At 34.0% G+C, this 19023-nt stretch overlaps 1 protein-coding gene across 2 annotated transcripts in view; it reads right to left on the reverse strand.

Annotated features, from left to right (window-relative positions):
- Uchl3 (ubiquitin carboxyl-terminal esterase L3 (ubiquitin thiolesterase)) overlaps positions 1-19023 on the reverse strand; it is a 51130-nt gene that overhangs the window by 6641 nt on the left and 25466 nt on the right. Inside the window, exons 7-8 of one of the 2 annotated variants that reach the window (XM_013516573.1) lie at positions 6437-6628; positions 1493-1568 (exon numbers count right to left, since the gene is read on the reverse strand). In XM_013516573.1, coding sequence (XP_013372027.1) covers positions 1493-1568; positions 6437-6628 — 268 coding nt within the window. The remainder of the gene's footprint in view (positions 1-1492; positions 1569-6436; positions 6629-19023) is intronic. The other variant, XM_005374175.2, reaches the window with a different exon arrangement.

The following is a 19023-nucleotide window of genomic DNA, read 5'->3' on the forward strand; positions in this document are numbered from 1 at the left end:
TATTGTTCACTGTGTAAGTCTCTCATTTTAAAATTAAGCTACCATCATTTTTATAGTCTGGTCATAAACTTCCCTGCTTTGGCAGAATTAGGATTGAACCCAGGTATTGAACATGCTAGGCAAGCCAAGTGCTCTGACACTGAGCCATAACCCTAGAACTCAAATATTTCCCTGAGTTGACAGAATGCATAAGGTAAGTCTCAGCACTACCTTTACTTCCTCTTCCACTAACCAGTCCTCATGCAAAACTCAGAGTAGAAACTCTGCTTCCAGAAATACATGTGAATTCCCAGTGATTGTTACACCTATCTCTATAGGATCTGGTGGACTGAATAAAATGTATCTTCTGCAGGGCTGTTATATACTCCCATAACAATGACTTCATTTTAGTTTGATTCCACACAAACCGCTATTGTAGATAACCCTCCACACTCACTATACACTTCTATAAATACTACGGCCTTTCTTTTCCTTGGTGCCTTCAGTAACTCCATTACTTTTAAATAAAGTGTATGATTCTATTTCTGTATTTCAAATACAAAACCCATCTAAATTTTATGGGTCACATTTACAGTGATGAACTGAGTTCTTTTAAAACTGTCTGACTTTAAGTAAGACAAATACAAATGGCAAGTTCACACATACACAGCAAGTAAGAGGTAAGAGAAATAAGAAATGATAAGTAGAACTAGTGAAAAAGATTTCTTTCCTTTTTTGTTTCTTGGTTTGGATTTTTCAACTCAAAAAGGTCATGTGTAGAAGGTCAAGAAGGACTCATTATTAGTCCTGTATAATAAATGTGAAAAATTACATAAGAAGTTTCTTGTATTTGAATAGTTCAGTTGAAATTATGTGGCTCTCCTCTAATATGTCCTTAAATAGTCTATCCATGAACTTTTCTTACAAAAAAGAAAGGAAAGAAGGAAGTAAGTTCATATACAGACCAAAATATCAAGTAATTAACCATGGTACTTTGATATTTTCCCAAGGGAAGCATAAACATCAGACAGCATACATAGAGACAGCACAAAAGCCTGAAAACTAGTGGAACTCATTACTGAATACAAAATTCAGTATACTATATATATATATTTTTTTTATTTTTGGTACCAGGAATTGAACTCAGGACCTTATGCTTGCCAGGCAGGCACCTGTGCCACTGAGCTCTATCCCCAACCTTACAATATAGATTTTAAACATAAAGACAGTTCATCCAGATATTGACAATAACTTAACTACTTAGTACAGACTGCCAAAATAATTTATAGAAGTTACCTATAATGGCTTCTATTTCTAGCTTTGCTAAAATAAAATGCAAATGTGACACTTAAATGTTCTTGAATATGACACTTGAGCGTCAAAAAAATTTAGTAAAAAAGAAAACTACATCAACTCAATTTTATGTGGCAATCAATTAACTTACATAAGCAATAAATATCAATAATCCTATCATAAGTAGAGCCTTTCCCATATAAATTAAAATAGTTCTTACCTAATTCATAGAGATGCCCATCTACATGAACTAATGCAATAAAATGAAGGTCTACTTTTTCATCTATATTTGGTGCCTGGAATAGGAGGGAAAAAAACATATTAAATACATTAGTTGTCAAACGAATCAAGTACACATAAATATCTACAAATAACATCAAATGACACAAGAACATTTATCCAATATAATTCCAAGCTTAATCCTTGATATGGTGGACAAAGTAACCATACCTATGTTTGTAAAAAATGTGTCCCTCCATCAACATGAAAAACAATGATGGAAGCAAACTGTCCTGAGTCTCAGCTGATCTAAACAGCCAAGTCTTGCTAACCTTGGAAGCCCCCTGCCTAGCACAATGCCTGGTACATAATATATATACAATGTACAGTAACTGATGAAATTAAGGAGCTGATTTAATTTTTTAAATTTAATGTAAGAAAGTAAAAACATTTTTAATAATTCATAAAGAGAGTTGAAGAAATTTTTCAAGATTGATTGATTTTCATTTTTGGAGACAAAGTCTTGCTATATAGTTCCTCTTGGCCTTGCACTTGTGGCAACCCTCCTGCCTCAGCCTCCTGAGTGGTGGGATTATAGGTATGTACCATCATGCCTGGCTCAAGTTAAATTTTAAGACATCAGGAAAGTGAGATGGTTCCCTTAATGACTTGAATTTCATCTCATGCTTTGACTAATACAATGTAAACAATCATAGAATAAAATAAGAATGTGTATGGATTTTAGATTCCAAAAGCTTACAAATGAATCAACGCAGAAAGATAGCCCTGAAATCTAAAGGGGGAGAAAACAGTCAAAACAAATTAAAGTACAGTTAACTACCATAAGCCCATGATTTTTTTTCTCTCATTTTTAATGAACACTTTCAAATTTAAGCTATAGCTAGGTTTTTGTAGCTTACCAAAATCAATTTACATAAGCAATATTTACATTTCTTAGACATCTGAATAATTTATGCAAAGTCAATACACTGATTAGCTGGTACTTTGATATACAGTAAGTATATGGCTAACACTAATATATGGTAGCTATATATCAAATCTATGTGTCTTAAAATGAAGTACAGTAACTATTAAATACAAGTGAAACTGATTTTTCAAGTAAAAGTTTTCAAGAGGTATAAATTAAATTATTTCCCACATTACCTAGTAATCCTTTTAAGTAATATAGATACTATCCTAACTCAAAAACCTGTACTTTTCTTACCCTCAGGCAATGCATACATTGTAAAGTGGTTGCAATATGAAGTTTTCTGGTGCAGTTATTAAAGGGTAAACAAAATCACCTTTTTTATTCATTACTATTTTTATGATTTACAGAATGTTTATAAAACAATCAATATAGTGACTCATCTAATCTCTCATTATTCTTCTGACATTATTGCCCTCAAGCTATAAAGGGAGGAAATTTAGCATAAATTGATATGGCAAATTAATTCTTCCTAGCATCATTCCAGAACTGAAGAGCTCCACACTGATAGGAAGCAAAGTTACCTAGCTTCACTACTGCTCCCTTCTCTACCACAGCCCTTTCTTGTGGAAGCCCCTCCATCACAAGAAATTGCCTAAATCTGTGGCAGTCTAGCTCACTGTTTTATTAAGAATTATCTCTCATACTGAGGCAACAATATGTCACCCTGTGCTTTCCACCATCCTGAAGTGAAGCCCAATCCTTCCTGAATATGGTATTTTTTAAAATATCTTATGTCTATGACAATGAGTTCTCTTACTCTTCCACTCAGAGAATCAAAAAAATGGTAATGATCATTCAATCCAATACCCTCAGTTTAGCAATGACTTGAAGACAATTCAATTTTTCAAAGCTAAATCTAATCAGCTTGCAAATTATAAATTCAATTCTGTGACAAAGTGCTAGAATGAATTCCTCATTTGATTAGGAAAAATATTTTCAATGGAATACTACTCAGCCATAAAGAAGGATAAAATCGAGACTTTTATAGGTAAATGGATGCAACTTGAGACCATACTCATAAGTGAAATAAATCGGACTCACATGTGTCAACATCATATTGTCTCCCCTGGTATGAGAAACTAAAAGAGTAAATAAATTCTAAAATGTACAATAGATATCGTGAAATGGGAAGAAATTGTTCAAAAAGAAAAAGGAACTAGTATGGGTGGAAAGGGAAAGCACAGTAGGGAAAAGGGAAAAATGCAAGTCAGTTATACTATTAGTGTCTCATTTCATTAGAAGGAAGGTTTGTGCTAATATCAATTGGAGAAATTTTTATGCCTGTGTCTTGTACCCTGAGCAACTACTTTAATGATAACAAGATATAATGTACTAGCTATTGTTATTCTCATATTGTTTGTTATGAAATTTTGTTTTACCTTTTTTCCATAAAATAAAATTTTTTTAAATTTTATTTTATTTATTTTAAGACAATTCTCCAACATAGTATCAAGTATTTTAAATTGTTTCAGTTACTGTTTTTAATAAATTACTACTTTAACTTCTCTTAAGAATTACACATCATATACCTTCCATATTTCATATTTTTCCAGTAAATAAACCATGCTAGAGGTAATAGTAATACTGCTGGAGTCAGAAAACCAATTGCTCAACTCCTGTGAGCTTTGAGTTTCTTATTCACTTTGAGGTTTAAATGAGATGTGTCAAAATACTTTGTTAAGTGTTATATAAACCTTATATATTTGCAACATTAAAACTACATTTTCACAAATATAGGTAATTATCAAATATAGTGACTCAAAATTGTGTGCCATTGTACTTTTTATCCAAAAGTGCAAGAAAAAATTACAAAACCCTAAAGTAGGCATGAAGAGCCTTCAACCTATTATAAAAGATAAGCTCAAAACTTTTAAGCTTTCTATAAAACTTAAATATCATAAGTCATTCCCTTTAATCAACTTCAACTAGTCTCAGGGTCTAAAATCTACAATTACTGAGTTACTCAAAATCATCCCACTAAAAATCATAAATAAAAATCAAATACCAGCAAGTCTTCTATTTCAAGAAGATGATGAACAAATTGCAGAAGGCAAAAAAAGTTCTGGATTGGATAACTCTGCCTGTAGATTAATGCCTTATTTTAGAGTACAATATTGCTTAGTTACCTCAAAGAATTAAACACTAATCTAATACATCAATTAGAAATTAAATACTAAATAAAAATTTCATTTTTTAAAAAGTCCAAATTTAATATATATGATACTAAATATATACCAGGCACTGTTTTAAGTGCTTTATATATACTAGTTAACCATCATACAAACCCAATGAGATAATTACACCCATCTTACTCTCAAGAAAGCTGATGTAGAGAGGCATTTAGTAACAGTAACATTTTCCAGGTTAACAGCTAAACACAATGGACTCTAGAACAAAACTCAGGCAATGTGGCCTCAAAATAAGTGTTCTTATTCATTATGCTACGAAAATATGAGGCTGTCAGGCAGTGGAATTAATATGGAGCAATATCAACATTACATTGAAAATATAAATCTGGAACTGTTAAATTTTATAACATGTTCATTATATTTACAATGCTTTTAAGTACAAAAAAATTTCATATTTACAATTAAACCAATTCCGCCCAGTGAAAATTTACAAAATTAGATTTTACTCTATTCACCAAATCACCCTGTATCTCTATGTCAAACAGCATATAGCACATTAGAAAAACAACAAATATCAAATGGATAAATAAATAAAAATGACAAAAGAATGCTGAAACTCAATGACGGTAATGAAACAGAGACTCCAGTTTGTTGATACTCAGCACAAATGAAAGGCTATTGGACAATCACACTGATGTTTGATGGAAGCAAATGTTTAAGAAAAAGTGTTGAAACTCCATAGTTTAAATACAGCTCTGGAAAAGCAAATAAATGGGAGGAAAGAACGTTCAACATTAACTTCTAACTGTTCTTAAGGGTTAAAATGTTTGTGTAATAAAATTTCCCCTGGCTTCAACAGTCCACGATTTATAAAATGTCGTTTCTTATCACATATGGCACACATCAAAACTTTCAGATATTGCATTTCTAGATAGGCTCTGCTAAACCAGTCAATGCCTTTAATAGTCTGAAACATCAGAAAGACCAAGAGTTGTAGTTGCTTAATTCTGCAGTTTATTTCAATTATGATAATTACTAAAATTCCATAATCAACCTCAACATTTAAGATAATTAGGATTACAAAAACAAATGTACTTTTTAGTAGTTTGCTAATATTTTTTAGGTTACAAAAGAGAAATAATAGAATTTGTGGGAAGGCTGTATCAATGCACAAAGGGAAAATCTTCAGCTCCTACTTGGAAAAGATCTGTAGAAACTGAATAGGCAGGGAAGATCAGATCAAGATTAAACCAAGTACCTGAGCCACCTCAGGGAATAAAATAGCTTAGATGAAACACCCTACACCATGAAGGATTTAGACTGAGGACAGAGTAAGTAAAGTGACCCCATGAGCATGGCAAGAGACAAGTCATGCTCAGAAATATGAAAAAAAAAAGACAAAAAACCAAAAAACCTTAAAGTAATAGTTGACAAAGAACTCAGAAGGTACACAGCATTTGTTGACCTGAGTCAACTAAATGAAATCAGAAAGCTGAAGGTTAAGAAAACACACAGTCACTTTTAACAACTGACAGGAACTTAAACATTACCATGAATGTTGATCAGTACACATCAACAGGCAGGCAACCTTATGTGTGCAGAATATGGCGTGGGAAGATGGATGCTCACCAAGGCACTGGGGTGAAAGTCAAGCTAGACTGCAAAGCATATCAGTATGCTTGCAATCTTGTCGGGAAGAAAAAGCGAATGGTTGAGTGAATCAAGAGAAAGCACTTTGAAGACTGAAGACGTTCAGGGAAAAATAAATAAATAAAAAGACTGCCCTTGTCACTGGAAGAAGAGATGGAAGATTGACTACACTTACAACAGAATGGAGACCCAAAGATGGTAGGCGTAAGAAGGGTCGCCAGCGACGAAGACGGAGAGATGGACTGGTAGCCTTTGCAGGGCCTACATGGTTACGTTTGACCCAGGGCAGGGATGCATGGTGACACAATGATGAGGCCTTCGTTCTGCAGTGGCTAGAATGAGGCTGTGATGAAGATGGCGAGGAGGACTACATAATTAAAAAAGAGAATATTTTACTTAGACCACGTCACTGGGTGATCATTTATGCTTAAAAGCAACGTATGGTCATACTTGTATTCATATGGTCTACTACTTTTAATAACCCTAATCTTTAAAGATGACATATGAATATTGGTTAAAAATGTGTAAAGGGGAAATATATAACCGAGTATTGTATAAGGTTATATGTTATAGCTTCTGTAAGTGTACATCTGAAGTATCAACTTAGCCTCATGTGTAGAGCAGACTCATGGAACCTAATATTTAAAAGCTAAAATAGAATTATTTTATCAAATTGTTTTAAAAATGCTACCATCTACAAGCCATGCAACACATACAAAGCACAGGAAGAATAATGGATAGAAGAAAACCACATGCTGACAGGCAATGTTAAAAAGAATTCCTTAGCAGGCATAAACTCTAAGGAGAAAAACAACAACAACAACCTTTAAAATGTAAGCAAGGGTAAAATTAACTCCTCTGATGATGATGAGCTGAACATATGATCCCCTTATTTGTGCTGGCAAGTTACAGGGAAAATGCCTGGCTGTTTATGATCTTTTAGTAAACAATATTACTAATTAAAATGTGTATCATTTATGTAGGCATTCTTTTAAGCCCTTTAGATATATCAATTCATTTACATTTCCAGTCTCCCCTGAGATAACAGTCAACTATTTCCACTTTACAAATGGATTAAGTGACACAACCAACATCACACTGCCTGTAAGTGGCACAGCAGAGAATGAAGCCCAGAAAATCAGGTTCCGTTTCTAAAGTTCAGTACTTTTTTTTCTCCGGTACTGGGAACCGAACTCACGACCTTGCGCTTGCCAGGCAGGCGCTTTTGCCGCTGAGCTAAATCCCCAGCCAAAAGTTCAGTACTTTCTTTTATTTCAGTGCTGGAGACAGAGCCCAAGGCCTTGAGCATACTAAGCAAACTTTTACCACTAAGCTGCACCTCCAACCCAAGTCCAGTGATCGTAATCACTATGATGTGTAATGTATACGACCAAGAGAAAGACTTTAATGCTAACTTACATATCAGACTCTAATAAGCAGAGCAGTAATTCTCATAAGTTTAGGTATTTGGAGAATTACCCGTTAGAACACTATTGTGCTATGAAAGCCAAATCTAGCCCAACAGTTTTCCACAAAATATACATGCGTTCAAAAACTAACTTATTAACGTTAATCTAAATGATCTATAACTGTCATCTTCAATAAATACCAGTATATTAAATAAAAATAATTTAATGTAATACGACAAAAATTACAATTATGACCATACTGAGAAGAAATAAAAAGAAAAGGGACCTAAGTCCTTGCTTAGTAATAATAAATTTCACTAACCAGAATATAGATTCTTAAGGAAAATGAGAAGTTTTGCTCTGAATGATTTTTAAAACCTCTTCAATCTTGAAAATTCTAGGATCATAGTTGGTACTACTTTTGATCTATACAAGCAATACATGAACCTAAAATAAAACTAGGATTTTGATGAGGGTTGAAAAATATGGTTGAGACCACTTCTGTTGCTCATAAATACCTAAGTGAATTATAAGCCTGGCTCTTTATGGCAGTATATGTATATATAATAAAGTTTCTGCTCTCACAGACGTAGATTTGCAATTTGCTACATTTGATCAGATTACATTTAAATAAGAGGAAGACAGAAGGAGAAAACAGAAGAAATTAATGCAAGAGAAAAAGAAATGGGAGTGTGGAAGGACAGATTATTAAACCAGAGTTGTACACTGATAAATGTGGAAGGTTAGGATAGGTAAAACAGGAAAGGTATTCCTGGCGAAAAAATTCAATGTGAGAAAAAGAACAAAAATAGGAATGAGTAGAATATGTTTAGAAGACTAGGTTGTCAAGCCTAGGATCTGATTCAACTTCAAGTATTGATGGCCTTTTCCTTTTGGCATTATTAAAGACAAAATTTAAAACTTTCAGAAAATCATTTCAAATTTATAGTTACAAAAGCAGGAATACTAGAAGAAAGACCTGCTCATGACATTTCACCCACATTTGTTTCATCATCTGTACTTACATTTTCTTCCTCTTGTCACACACACAGTTTTTCACCTGAATTACTGAGGGTAAGTTATGCTCATCATGGTCCTGTGCCCTTAAATACAATTGTCTCTCAGTATCCATAAGGGTCTGGTTCCAGGAACCCTAGGATACCAACATCTGTGTATGTTCATGTCTCTTTCATAAAATATCATAAGCCAGGCATTGTGGCCACATTTGTAATCCCAGCACTCAGGAGGCTGAGAAAGGAGGATTGCCTTGAGTTCAGCCTTAACTAACACAGTGAGTTCATGGGCATAGAATACATAGGAAGATCTGGTCTCAAAAAACAAACAAAATAAAATGTCAGTATTTCCATATAATCAAATCACATCTTCCCATATACTTTAAATCAACTGTGAAGTACATATTACACCTAATTATTATATTGTACTTTTTAGGATGTAATGACAAGAAGAAAAGTTGGTACACGTTTAATATTGTCACAACTGTAGTATTTTTTAAAACAATATTTTCAAGTCACTGTTGGTTGGATCTACAATGCAAAACTCATATGAATAATTTAGATTTCCTAAGACTAAGAGAATTCTCCTATAGTAAGAGCAATGCAGTTACCACCCCCACATTTTTATTGATTCAGTGTGAATCAATATGAATACTTAAATTTAAAATTATGAATATGTGAATTAAAAAAATTTATTACAGTAAAAGATACTTTGCCTTTAACACTCCTCAAACTATTCCCCTTGCTTCCAACACACTTATGTTATCCTTCTTGCCACTTTGTGAATCAGTTCTAGAATTCCTCTCTTTCATAAGTGTCTTTAGTTGCACTGTCAAGGCTGCCTTGATGTCCTAAATTGATTCAAAACATTTACCTTTCATGTCATTTTGACTTTGAGGAAAAGCTAGAAATCCTATGGAGCCAGATCTGGCAAATTAAGTGGATGAGGCAGAAATTGTTATAAATATTTTTAATTGATTCAGGACATCAAGGCAGCCACAAAAACACACACATGAAAGAGAACGTCCAGAACTGCTTCAAGAAGTAGTAAGAACAATGGAATAAATGTGTTCAAGCAAGAGAGAGTATTTTGAGGGGGAATAGTGGCAATGGTACCTTGGTTCACAAGCTTAATTTAATTCCACCATTTTGGGGAAGATGGCTGTGTTTGCACTCATACAGGGAAGATGGCCAAGGTCATGTTAGTCACCCAAAGCAGAGTTCAAAAACAGAAGCAAAGTTTTGACAAAAGCTTCTGATTATGAACAGACGCATTAGTGAACTGAGATATTACTGTACGTCTTTTATTGTAATAAATTTTTTAATTTTTAAAATTTTAATAGACCATTCTCAAAAGAAGAAGATATATAAACAGCCAATAAATACATGAAAAAATGTTTACCATCTTTGGTCATTAGAGATACCAACCTTTGATTCCACCTAACTCCAATAAGAATGGCTTTCAATAAGTTCTCAAGAAACAACAATGCCGGCCAGGTTATAGGAATAAAGGAACCCTTCTACATTGTTGGGAATATAAACTAGCATGACTACTGTGGAAATCAGTATGAAGATTCCTCAAAACATTAAAAGTACAAATTCCACCCGACCCAGCCATACCTCTTCTTCGTATCTTCTCAAGAGTTCAACTCATCATACTGTAGTGTTACATGCATACCCACACTTACAGCTGTAAAACTCACAATAGCTAAATCATGGAAGAGGCCTATATGACAACCAACAGATATGGATAAAGAAAAATTAGTATATATAAATAATGGATTACTACTCAACCATAAAGAAGGACAAATTTGAGTCATTTGTAGGAAAATGGGTGAATTTTGAGAACACAACACAGTGAAATAAATTAGACACAAGTTAAATGTCACATGGTTTTTCTAATATGAGAGACCCAAAATTTAAATTATTTCAAGAGCAAAATAAGAGTCATGCTAAGAAACAGGGAGGTAGGTAGACTCTGTAAGGATGATAAGGAGATCTGGAGAAGGAGAGAGTAGGGAGAGTGGGGAGGAAAGGGGGAGTTAAAATGATTACTATGTAATAGGTATATGTATCATTCCCCCAAACTGAATATGGTCACTAAGTTCTACACATGTACCAAAAATTTTAAAATTTTATATAGTCACCTTATTTTCTTATCACATCCTATATAATATTTTTGTCTAATATCCCATCCATATTGTAGTGTTATCAGTGATCATGATCATGTCTTTTACAGCATTTTCCCCCAGGGTCTAATGTACAAGCAGATATTAAACTTACTTGTCATGTCATGTGTCTTTCAACCTGAAACATTTCCAGCTCATTTCATTACATTTCATACTTTCTGTGAATAGGAGCAATTTTACCTCTCCCTTACTACCTCTCATATATCCTTTATTTCTTTTTCTCCCCCTACTGATTGATCAAGACTTCTAGTATCAATGAATTTCACTGATCATTTGCTTTTATTTTTATTTCTCCTTTCTGCTTTTTTTGAGTTTAATTTGCTCTTCTTTTGCTACTGTAAGGTAAAAATCACTGACTTGAAGTCTTTCTTTTCTATTCATAAGCATGTAGTGCTAGTTTCTAACCTCTGCTTTTGCTACTGTAAGCATTTATAGCTTATAGATTTTTCTCTAACCCCTGCTTAGCTGAACTTTGTAAATTGATATTTTTTATTCTATTAAAAATATTTTCTAATTTCCATTGTGAATTCTTTCTTGATCCATGAGTTATTTATTTATTTTTTATTTATTTTTTTTTTGGTTTTTCTCCGGTACCGGGAACCGAACTCACGACCTTGCGCTTGCCAGGCAAGCGCTTTTGCCGCTGAGCTAAATCCCCAGCCCCTCATGAGTTATTTAGAAGCATGCTAATTTCTAAATATTTTGGGACTTTCCATATGTTTTTGTTATGTACTTCCAACTTAATTCCGTTATTGCTAGAAAACATTATATGATTTCAAATATTTTAAATTTGTTAAGGTTTATTTTCTGAACCCGAATATATGTTATCTTGGTGAACATCTCATGCATACTTGAAAAGAATGTATATTCACCTGTTGTTGGATGAATGTTTGATAAGTAACAAAAGGCCAAGTTGCCTGATAATGTTGTTTACGTCATTTGCGTCCTTGGCAATTTTCTGTTTGCTGTTCTGCTGATCACTGAAAGTACTGAAATACAGAACTATAAATGCAGATTTGTCTCAATTCATTTCGCCTCATATATGAAGAGACTTTGAAGTTTTAGCTGCATACACAAATTCTGTTATACATATATTATGTCTCCTCAGTAGGTAACATTTATGTATTATCTTTTACCATAGATAATAGTTCTTGTTTTAAATAGTTCTTGCTTTGAAATCTGCTTCATCTATTGTTAATATAGGGACTCCAACTTTCTTTTGATTAGTGATTATAATACATTTTTCCCATTCTTCTCATTGATTATAGTATTTCTATACCTTTTAAAGTGACTTTTTTGTAGACAGCCTGTGAGTTTTTTTTTTTTAACCAACCTGATAATTTTTCTGTCAGTGTGGATGTTTAAAGCATTTACATTTTATTTTCATGTAATTTTTTTCTTGAATGAATGAGTGGATTTAACAGTCCCTTTCCTATTTGAAAGTATTACATTTAACACAATGAAAATAATACAAGAATCTTGAATATGTCTAAGGAACTAATCCACACACAAGCTCTCTATACTCCAGCCTTTTCAGGTTCGGTAATGTCTTTTTCCGTTAACCTCCCCCAGAGAATATCACAAATAAATTTAAACACCTTTATAATAGATATATGTACACATTATATTTTTTAAAGCTCTATTTCATAAATTAAAATATAGAGTAACAATCTCAGAAGTGGAAGAAACATTAGAGCCCAATCCTATATTCAATAAACAGACATTCTCTACAATAGTACTGAACATTAGGAGGAAGGTAACACCTCCCCAGAGCACACATGCTCACAACAATCACAGCTACTTACATGTGTGGTGTTTGATCTATTAAAATAGTAATAATTTTCAAAAGGATGCAAAATATTTTTATCATTAAAATGGGGTAAGAATTAATAGATAATTATATTTTTATCCATCATCCTAATCATTGCGGAGAGAGGGAACTGACTGTTTCAGGAACTGGTAACTTACAGCTCTTATTACAATAAAAGTTTGGGTTTGGCTTTTTTTTCCTGATGTTAAAGAAAAACTTTTTTGTATCTTACGTCTCCCTTTCTTCCTGGTACATAAGCACACTCAGTCCATCAGTTCTAACTTCACATGCCCTTGTTGAGGAAACACCCTCCTCGGTCCGGGGCTTTGGACTTGGTCCAGTCCATCAACTTTGCCCTCCCAGTGTGGACTCCATGCCTGGTTCTTCAGCCTGGGTGTGGCCAGTAGCTGTCTGTCTCTTCCTTTCACTGGATGTTCTAGTTTCATGAACACCAATTACAAGTTTTCTTTCTTTTTCTTATAGCCACAATATGCGATTCATCTTTAGTTCCTTATCTAGCTTTTGGTCTCAAAGAATAGTGTCTTGTGCCCAGTCTGTCATCCCAAACTACTTGCATTTTCCACAATAAAGTGATAAATGTTTGAAGAGAGAAAATGGACCAGTATAATGACTGCAAAGAGACAGGATTCAATCAACAAAGGTTAAATCACATATATTCCTATGTATGTATCTCCAAGAAGCTGTTCTCTCAAATATGTCAACAATTAGGGCACAAACCACTCTGCCGAAGACATTCCGCACTTATCACAGAAGGCCCACTTGCAGTGACCACGGTAACATCAGCCAGCTGAGTCTGGGTCTTCAGTTGTTCCCTGGGTGTGTACCTGGGCCCTATGGTCACTGTTGTGCCATCTCCTGACCACTCATGGTCTCTGACCTGATGCAGCAGCATGACAATGGACAGGCCTATGTTCTTGGATCTTCCAGCCACACGTATATTTTTCTCTCTAAAGTTTCAATTCCTGTCTTTCTGATGATCTCCTAGAAAGCACAGGCGGTGACAAGGATGAAAGAATGCTGGTCTGGGCAGTTTCCCCACATTGGTAACATGAAACCCATCCACATCTTCTCCTGGGGGCAATTCCACTGCATACTGTTTGCTCATCCACATTCTCTGGAAGTGGTAACTGAACTAATACACCACTGACTTTGGGATCCACATTTACGTATTTTTTATGGGTTGGGTCAAAATGTATACTCACTTTTGTATTTTTTCAGTCTGTTCTTTGTTCCCTTTTCTGCCTTTTGGGGGATTATTTTTATAATCCTAGTTAGCTTTATAATGGGGTTCTTGTTTACATTTTTAACTTTTAATTGGTCTGGGATTTACAATATCTTTAGTCACAGTATACCTTCACATAATACTCCCCCTTACATGGAGGGAAAGAACCTCACAGTAGCATTATCACAATTTCTTCTCCCCATCCTTTGTGCTATCATCATATGCCTTCATACAGGCTATAACTTTATATTACTATTTAAAATCACAGCAATTTAAAATCAGAATAAATTTTATATTTACCTTCATTTGTTCTACTTCTAGCACTTTCTAAGTCTTTATTTAGATCCAAGTTTCTGCCTTGTACTTCTGCACAAAGAAATTCTTTTACATTTCCTATAGTGTAGGGAATGTAGTAATGAGTTCTTTTAAAGGTTTTATTTCTCTATTTTTGAAAGGTATTTTTGTTCTGGTCAACTCTTTCAGCCCTTAGAATATTCTATTGTATTCCTACTAGCACAATTTCAGATGCAAAGTCTGCTATAATTCTTACCTTTGTTCCTCTGGATATACCTGTTTCATCTGCCTTAAACATTTCTATTTAGTGTTCTAGCAGTTTGAATGTGTTTTGGGGTGTGTGTGTGTATGTGTGTGCGTGCGTGCGTGCACTCATACTTTAGTCTGGGTATACTTCTTCTACCTGGTATTTACAGTACTATTCTTGAAGATATAGTTTGATGTCTTTAATTATGTTTGGAAAAATAGCCATTCTTCAGTATTTTTTCCATCCCAAGGCCACTCTCCCACCCCATCCCACCATACCCCACTCTCTGTCATCTCTCTCCCTCTCCCAGCTTCAAGATTCTATTTTTATGTATTAGATCAGCTGAAATTGGCCAACAGCTTAGATGCTCTGTTTTTCTGTTTTTTTTTTTCTCACTACTTTTTTGTGGGGGTCATTTTGTAGGTCAGTTTGGGTAATTTCATTATTTTCAGTGATTCATTTCTCAACTTCGTTGAATCCACTGGTAAAGATATTCTTCATCTCTGGTACTTTTTTATTAGCATTTCCAATTGATCCTTTCACACAGTTTCCAGCTCTGATAATGAGCTCCCCATCTGTTGGTATGTGATTTTCACTTTCTCCACTTGAGCCATTAACACAGTTAAATTCCCTGATAATTCTAACACATATAAGTTTGATTCTGTTGATTATTTTGTCTCTTGACAGTATTATTGATGTTTTTCTGGTTTTGTAATCTTTTGGTTAGAAGACACCTTGTACAGAAGCACAGAAAGTGATAAAAGTGATCTTCATGCCTAGTAATGGGCATGCCTCATCTTTTGCTATGACTTCATTATGCAAGGATGAGTCAATCTATTCAGAAGTTAAGCTCTTTGGGTTTTATTGTTGTTATGGTTATTCTCAGCACATCATTAGTTTAAACTTCATGTACCAGTGGTGGGAGGTGGAGCTGTGTGATTGTTTTCAATATTCTTGCTCCATAAACAGTTGTAGGCTTATACTCAGAACTGATGCCTCAGCAAAGTTCCTTCTCCATGTTAATAACTCCTCTCCACACTTTTGATATTTGTTTATGGTGTTCTCCAGTCTAATGGTAGGGATATGGAGATACTCTTTGTTGTTATGCTTCAGCTTGTCACAGACAGGTTCTGGATGTTGAGGACAAAGCTTTCTCAGGAATACTGTCCAGTAGTAGACATTTCTCATAGAGAGATCATTGGGTAGTGGATTACTTCCCCAGAAAGGTTTTTCTGCCCTAAGGCTTTGTTCATTCCCAAGGCCCTACTCTGCTTAAGAGAAAAATCCAGGCTTGGTGACTTTCCCACAGTGACCACCATATCCCTCCCCTTGGCCTGCACCTTAGGGTTCTTTCCTGCCTTGTCCCCAGCCTATTTATCCAGGGAGGACTATGGATAGTGGATGTAACTTTTCCTTTGGGGCTGCTCACAGGTATTTATAACCTAAATTTGGTTTCCCATAATTTGTTGAAGTTTCTAGTTACTTGGTTTTTTACAAAAGGTAATGGTATTCTTCAAGCTGCTTTTGTCATTACCTGTATATTTTAGGTATCTACCTATCTCAAGTATATTTCCACATGCTTTTTCATGGCAACATATACTCTTTAAACAGATGTACTATAAAGACATTACTGTGTCCAGGGACACTATTAGGCCTTTAGATTGTTTTTTAGTTTTTTACAATTATAAACCATACTCTGGTGAAAACACACACACAAGTATCTTTAGATGTTTGATGGTCAACAGCAATGTTAATGCTTACTATTGTACACCAGATATTCTAATTTATAGATGCTATCAGTCTTCACAATAAACCTATAAGATGAAAATAATGAAAATTTCTAAAGATGAAGATATACTTCTAGCTTAAATATTGTTATTTATTTTTAGCCCTATTTTTGCTTTCATGTTTTTCAATATAAACTTAGATAACAGAGCAAAGAATGAAAGAAAGGATGATAATCCCAAGATATATAGCCTGCTGAATGAGCTCCACATATCAAGGATTGCATCTCTACATGACTAATGTTGTACACTAAAAATAAGATGGTATACTGCTATATTATGACTGGTTCTCTTTGGAACTACAACTTGAGTATCTTTTGCCCAAAATGGTTGAGATCAGAAATGTCTCAGAGTTCAGAGTTGTTGTTATCAGGATGATGATGACAACGATGATTATCTGTATAGACTACCACCTGATCATTCCTAATCAAATTCAGATTTTGGATTTTTGGATTAGAATTGCACCAGTGCCACTACAGTTAGTACTTAGTAAAGTATTTAATATGTTGTGCTGTTAAACATTAGAACCAATGATTCTGATTTTTTAAATTAGCCATACTTATTTCTGCCTCCTAATGCTAAATGAGCTCTTTCCTACTCTCTCCATATATATGCAACCCTAACTATATAATTTATAAAGATAAATTAATTCATAATATAGTCATAACAATATATTCTTCAATCTTAAGGAATTTTTAGTTTATATAACTCAGGGAAAGATTTTCAAGTAGTATCATTTATTATTATTACTATTACTATTATTATTTGCAGTCCTGGGAATCAAATCCTAGGCAAATTCTCTATCACTGAGATACAGCCCTGGTCCCAGGCAATATCATTTCAAGAGATGAAAAGTCTTTGAAATGAAGTGCGCTATCATGGATCCTTGAAATTTTTAGGTCTTCTTCCTAGAATCATAAAGATTAAATATACACAGAGCAACTTTTAAATATTTGTAATATTAGCTGGGGTATAGGCCCATATGTAACCTAACTTAAATTACCTTTACTTTGAAATATGAAAATCCAAACTCTGAGATAAACATGGAGCTAAATATCTAATTTTCAAACTATTTTCCATACTAACTGGACAAGATTAAATATCTACAGTCTACCGTATCCTTGAATCTTTTAGAAAAGTTTGAAGAACAGCTCACTTTCTTAGTAAGCTTTCTCATCATCTAGTAACTTATTTCCTCAGTTCTGATAAGGAGTATGAAACACCTTAAATTATTATTTCATTAAAACTATTAATGACATCAATTTTTGCCAGGACACCAACAGTGACCTATGCCCCCTATGCTGATTGTATGGGTACTGCAATAATACAACGTGACTTCACATACACCATTTTACATGGCATTTTGCAGGTCTGATTCCAATCACTACAACAGAATTAGTATTACAATAAAGTGAGCATGCAATTTTTTTTGGTTTATACTACTGTAGTCTATATAGTGTGAAGAGCATTATATCTAAAAACAATGTATACATTTTAATTTAAAATGCTTTATTACTAAAAATAAGCAATAAAAAGATGAATATAATGAAAACATAGCTATGCCTGCAAGCCTCACTACAGTTCCAAAATACCTAGAATATGCTCTATAGAAACCCTAGGAACTTAAAAAAGCACATGAAATGTTCATTTTTCAGAAGGGAACACTAACTAGTTTAATGAATGACTGTTGCATGAAAGAATTAGATATAGGCATTCATTTTAAGAAATTTTAAAACATTTTGATTCTGATTTTTAAATCCTCTCAATTAAAAAGAAGACTGAGTGAGCTAAGTAGACACACAGCCCATAGACTTTTAATATTCATAAGCATAAGAACTCAGATGACTTGTCCACAGCCACATAACTAGTGACTGTCAAAGCCACAGACAACTCATGACACCTGGATGCAATTTCGGTGTTTTCTATAACATGAAACGCTACTGTACCCTTCATGTGTCAACTAATTGAACTGATTCACAGGAGCACATCTATTATAATTGTTATCTGTATTCCCCTCAAACAAGTCAGATCTGTAAGAATCGAACTGTCAAATTTATGAATAGTTCGGGAAGACTGGTACAGTGGTGTACACTTGTATTCCCAGGTACTCAGGATGCTATTTAAGAACAGCCTGGGTAACTTAGGAAGACCCTATCTTAAAAAGGGAGAATGCTGGAAATGTAGCTCAGTATTCCCCGGGTTTAATCCCCAATACCATAAGAAAAAGAAGAAAAAAAAAAAGATGTAACTACTTCAGGGAAAGAAGGGAGAATCAAAGAGACTAGATCCTAAAAGGCCAAATTACTTTTCTTCCACACCTAATTTGCACATATACATGTAAATAAATTAAGAAATTACTCTTCAGACCATAAACAAGGAACAAATATGGCACGAAAACTAAAAAGAAATGATCCAGATCTGCGTGTGTGTGTGTGTGTGTGTGTGTGTGTGTATGGGGGAGGGGGTCTGCCTAAAAGCACTTCTCTTAAGAAATCAAGTGTTTTGTAATATCCTAAGTGTTTAAATTTAAATTATGTATTCAGAAATTCTAAAATAAAGTCTGCTTTGGCTTATACTCACAGCATTTTTTACATTTAAACTGACCTCCTGTTATTAAAAAAGTATCATTACGATCATATAATTTCATGGACTTAATTCTGCATTGCTTGCATTGTTTTTGTGTTATTTTCTAAATGTATGTATTTGTTAATATGTTTTCATTCTTTTATCTTTAAAATAAACAAGATATAATTTCATAGACTGGTGAATACTT

The sequence above is a fragment of the Chinchilla lanigera genome, unplaced genomic scaffold, assembly GCF_000276665.1.
Source record: "Chinchilla lanigera isolate Chin_1 unplaced genomic scaffold, ChiLan1.0 scaffold00003, whole genome shotgun sequence".
NCBI classification, from domain to species: domain Eukaryota; kingdom Metazoa; phylum Chordata; class Mammalia; order Rodentia; family Chinchillidae; genus Chinchilla; species Chinchilla lanigera.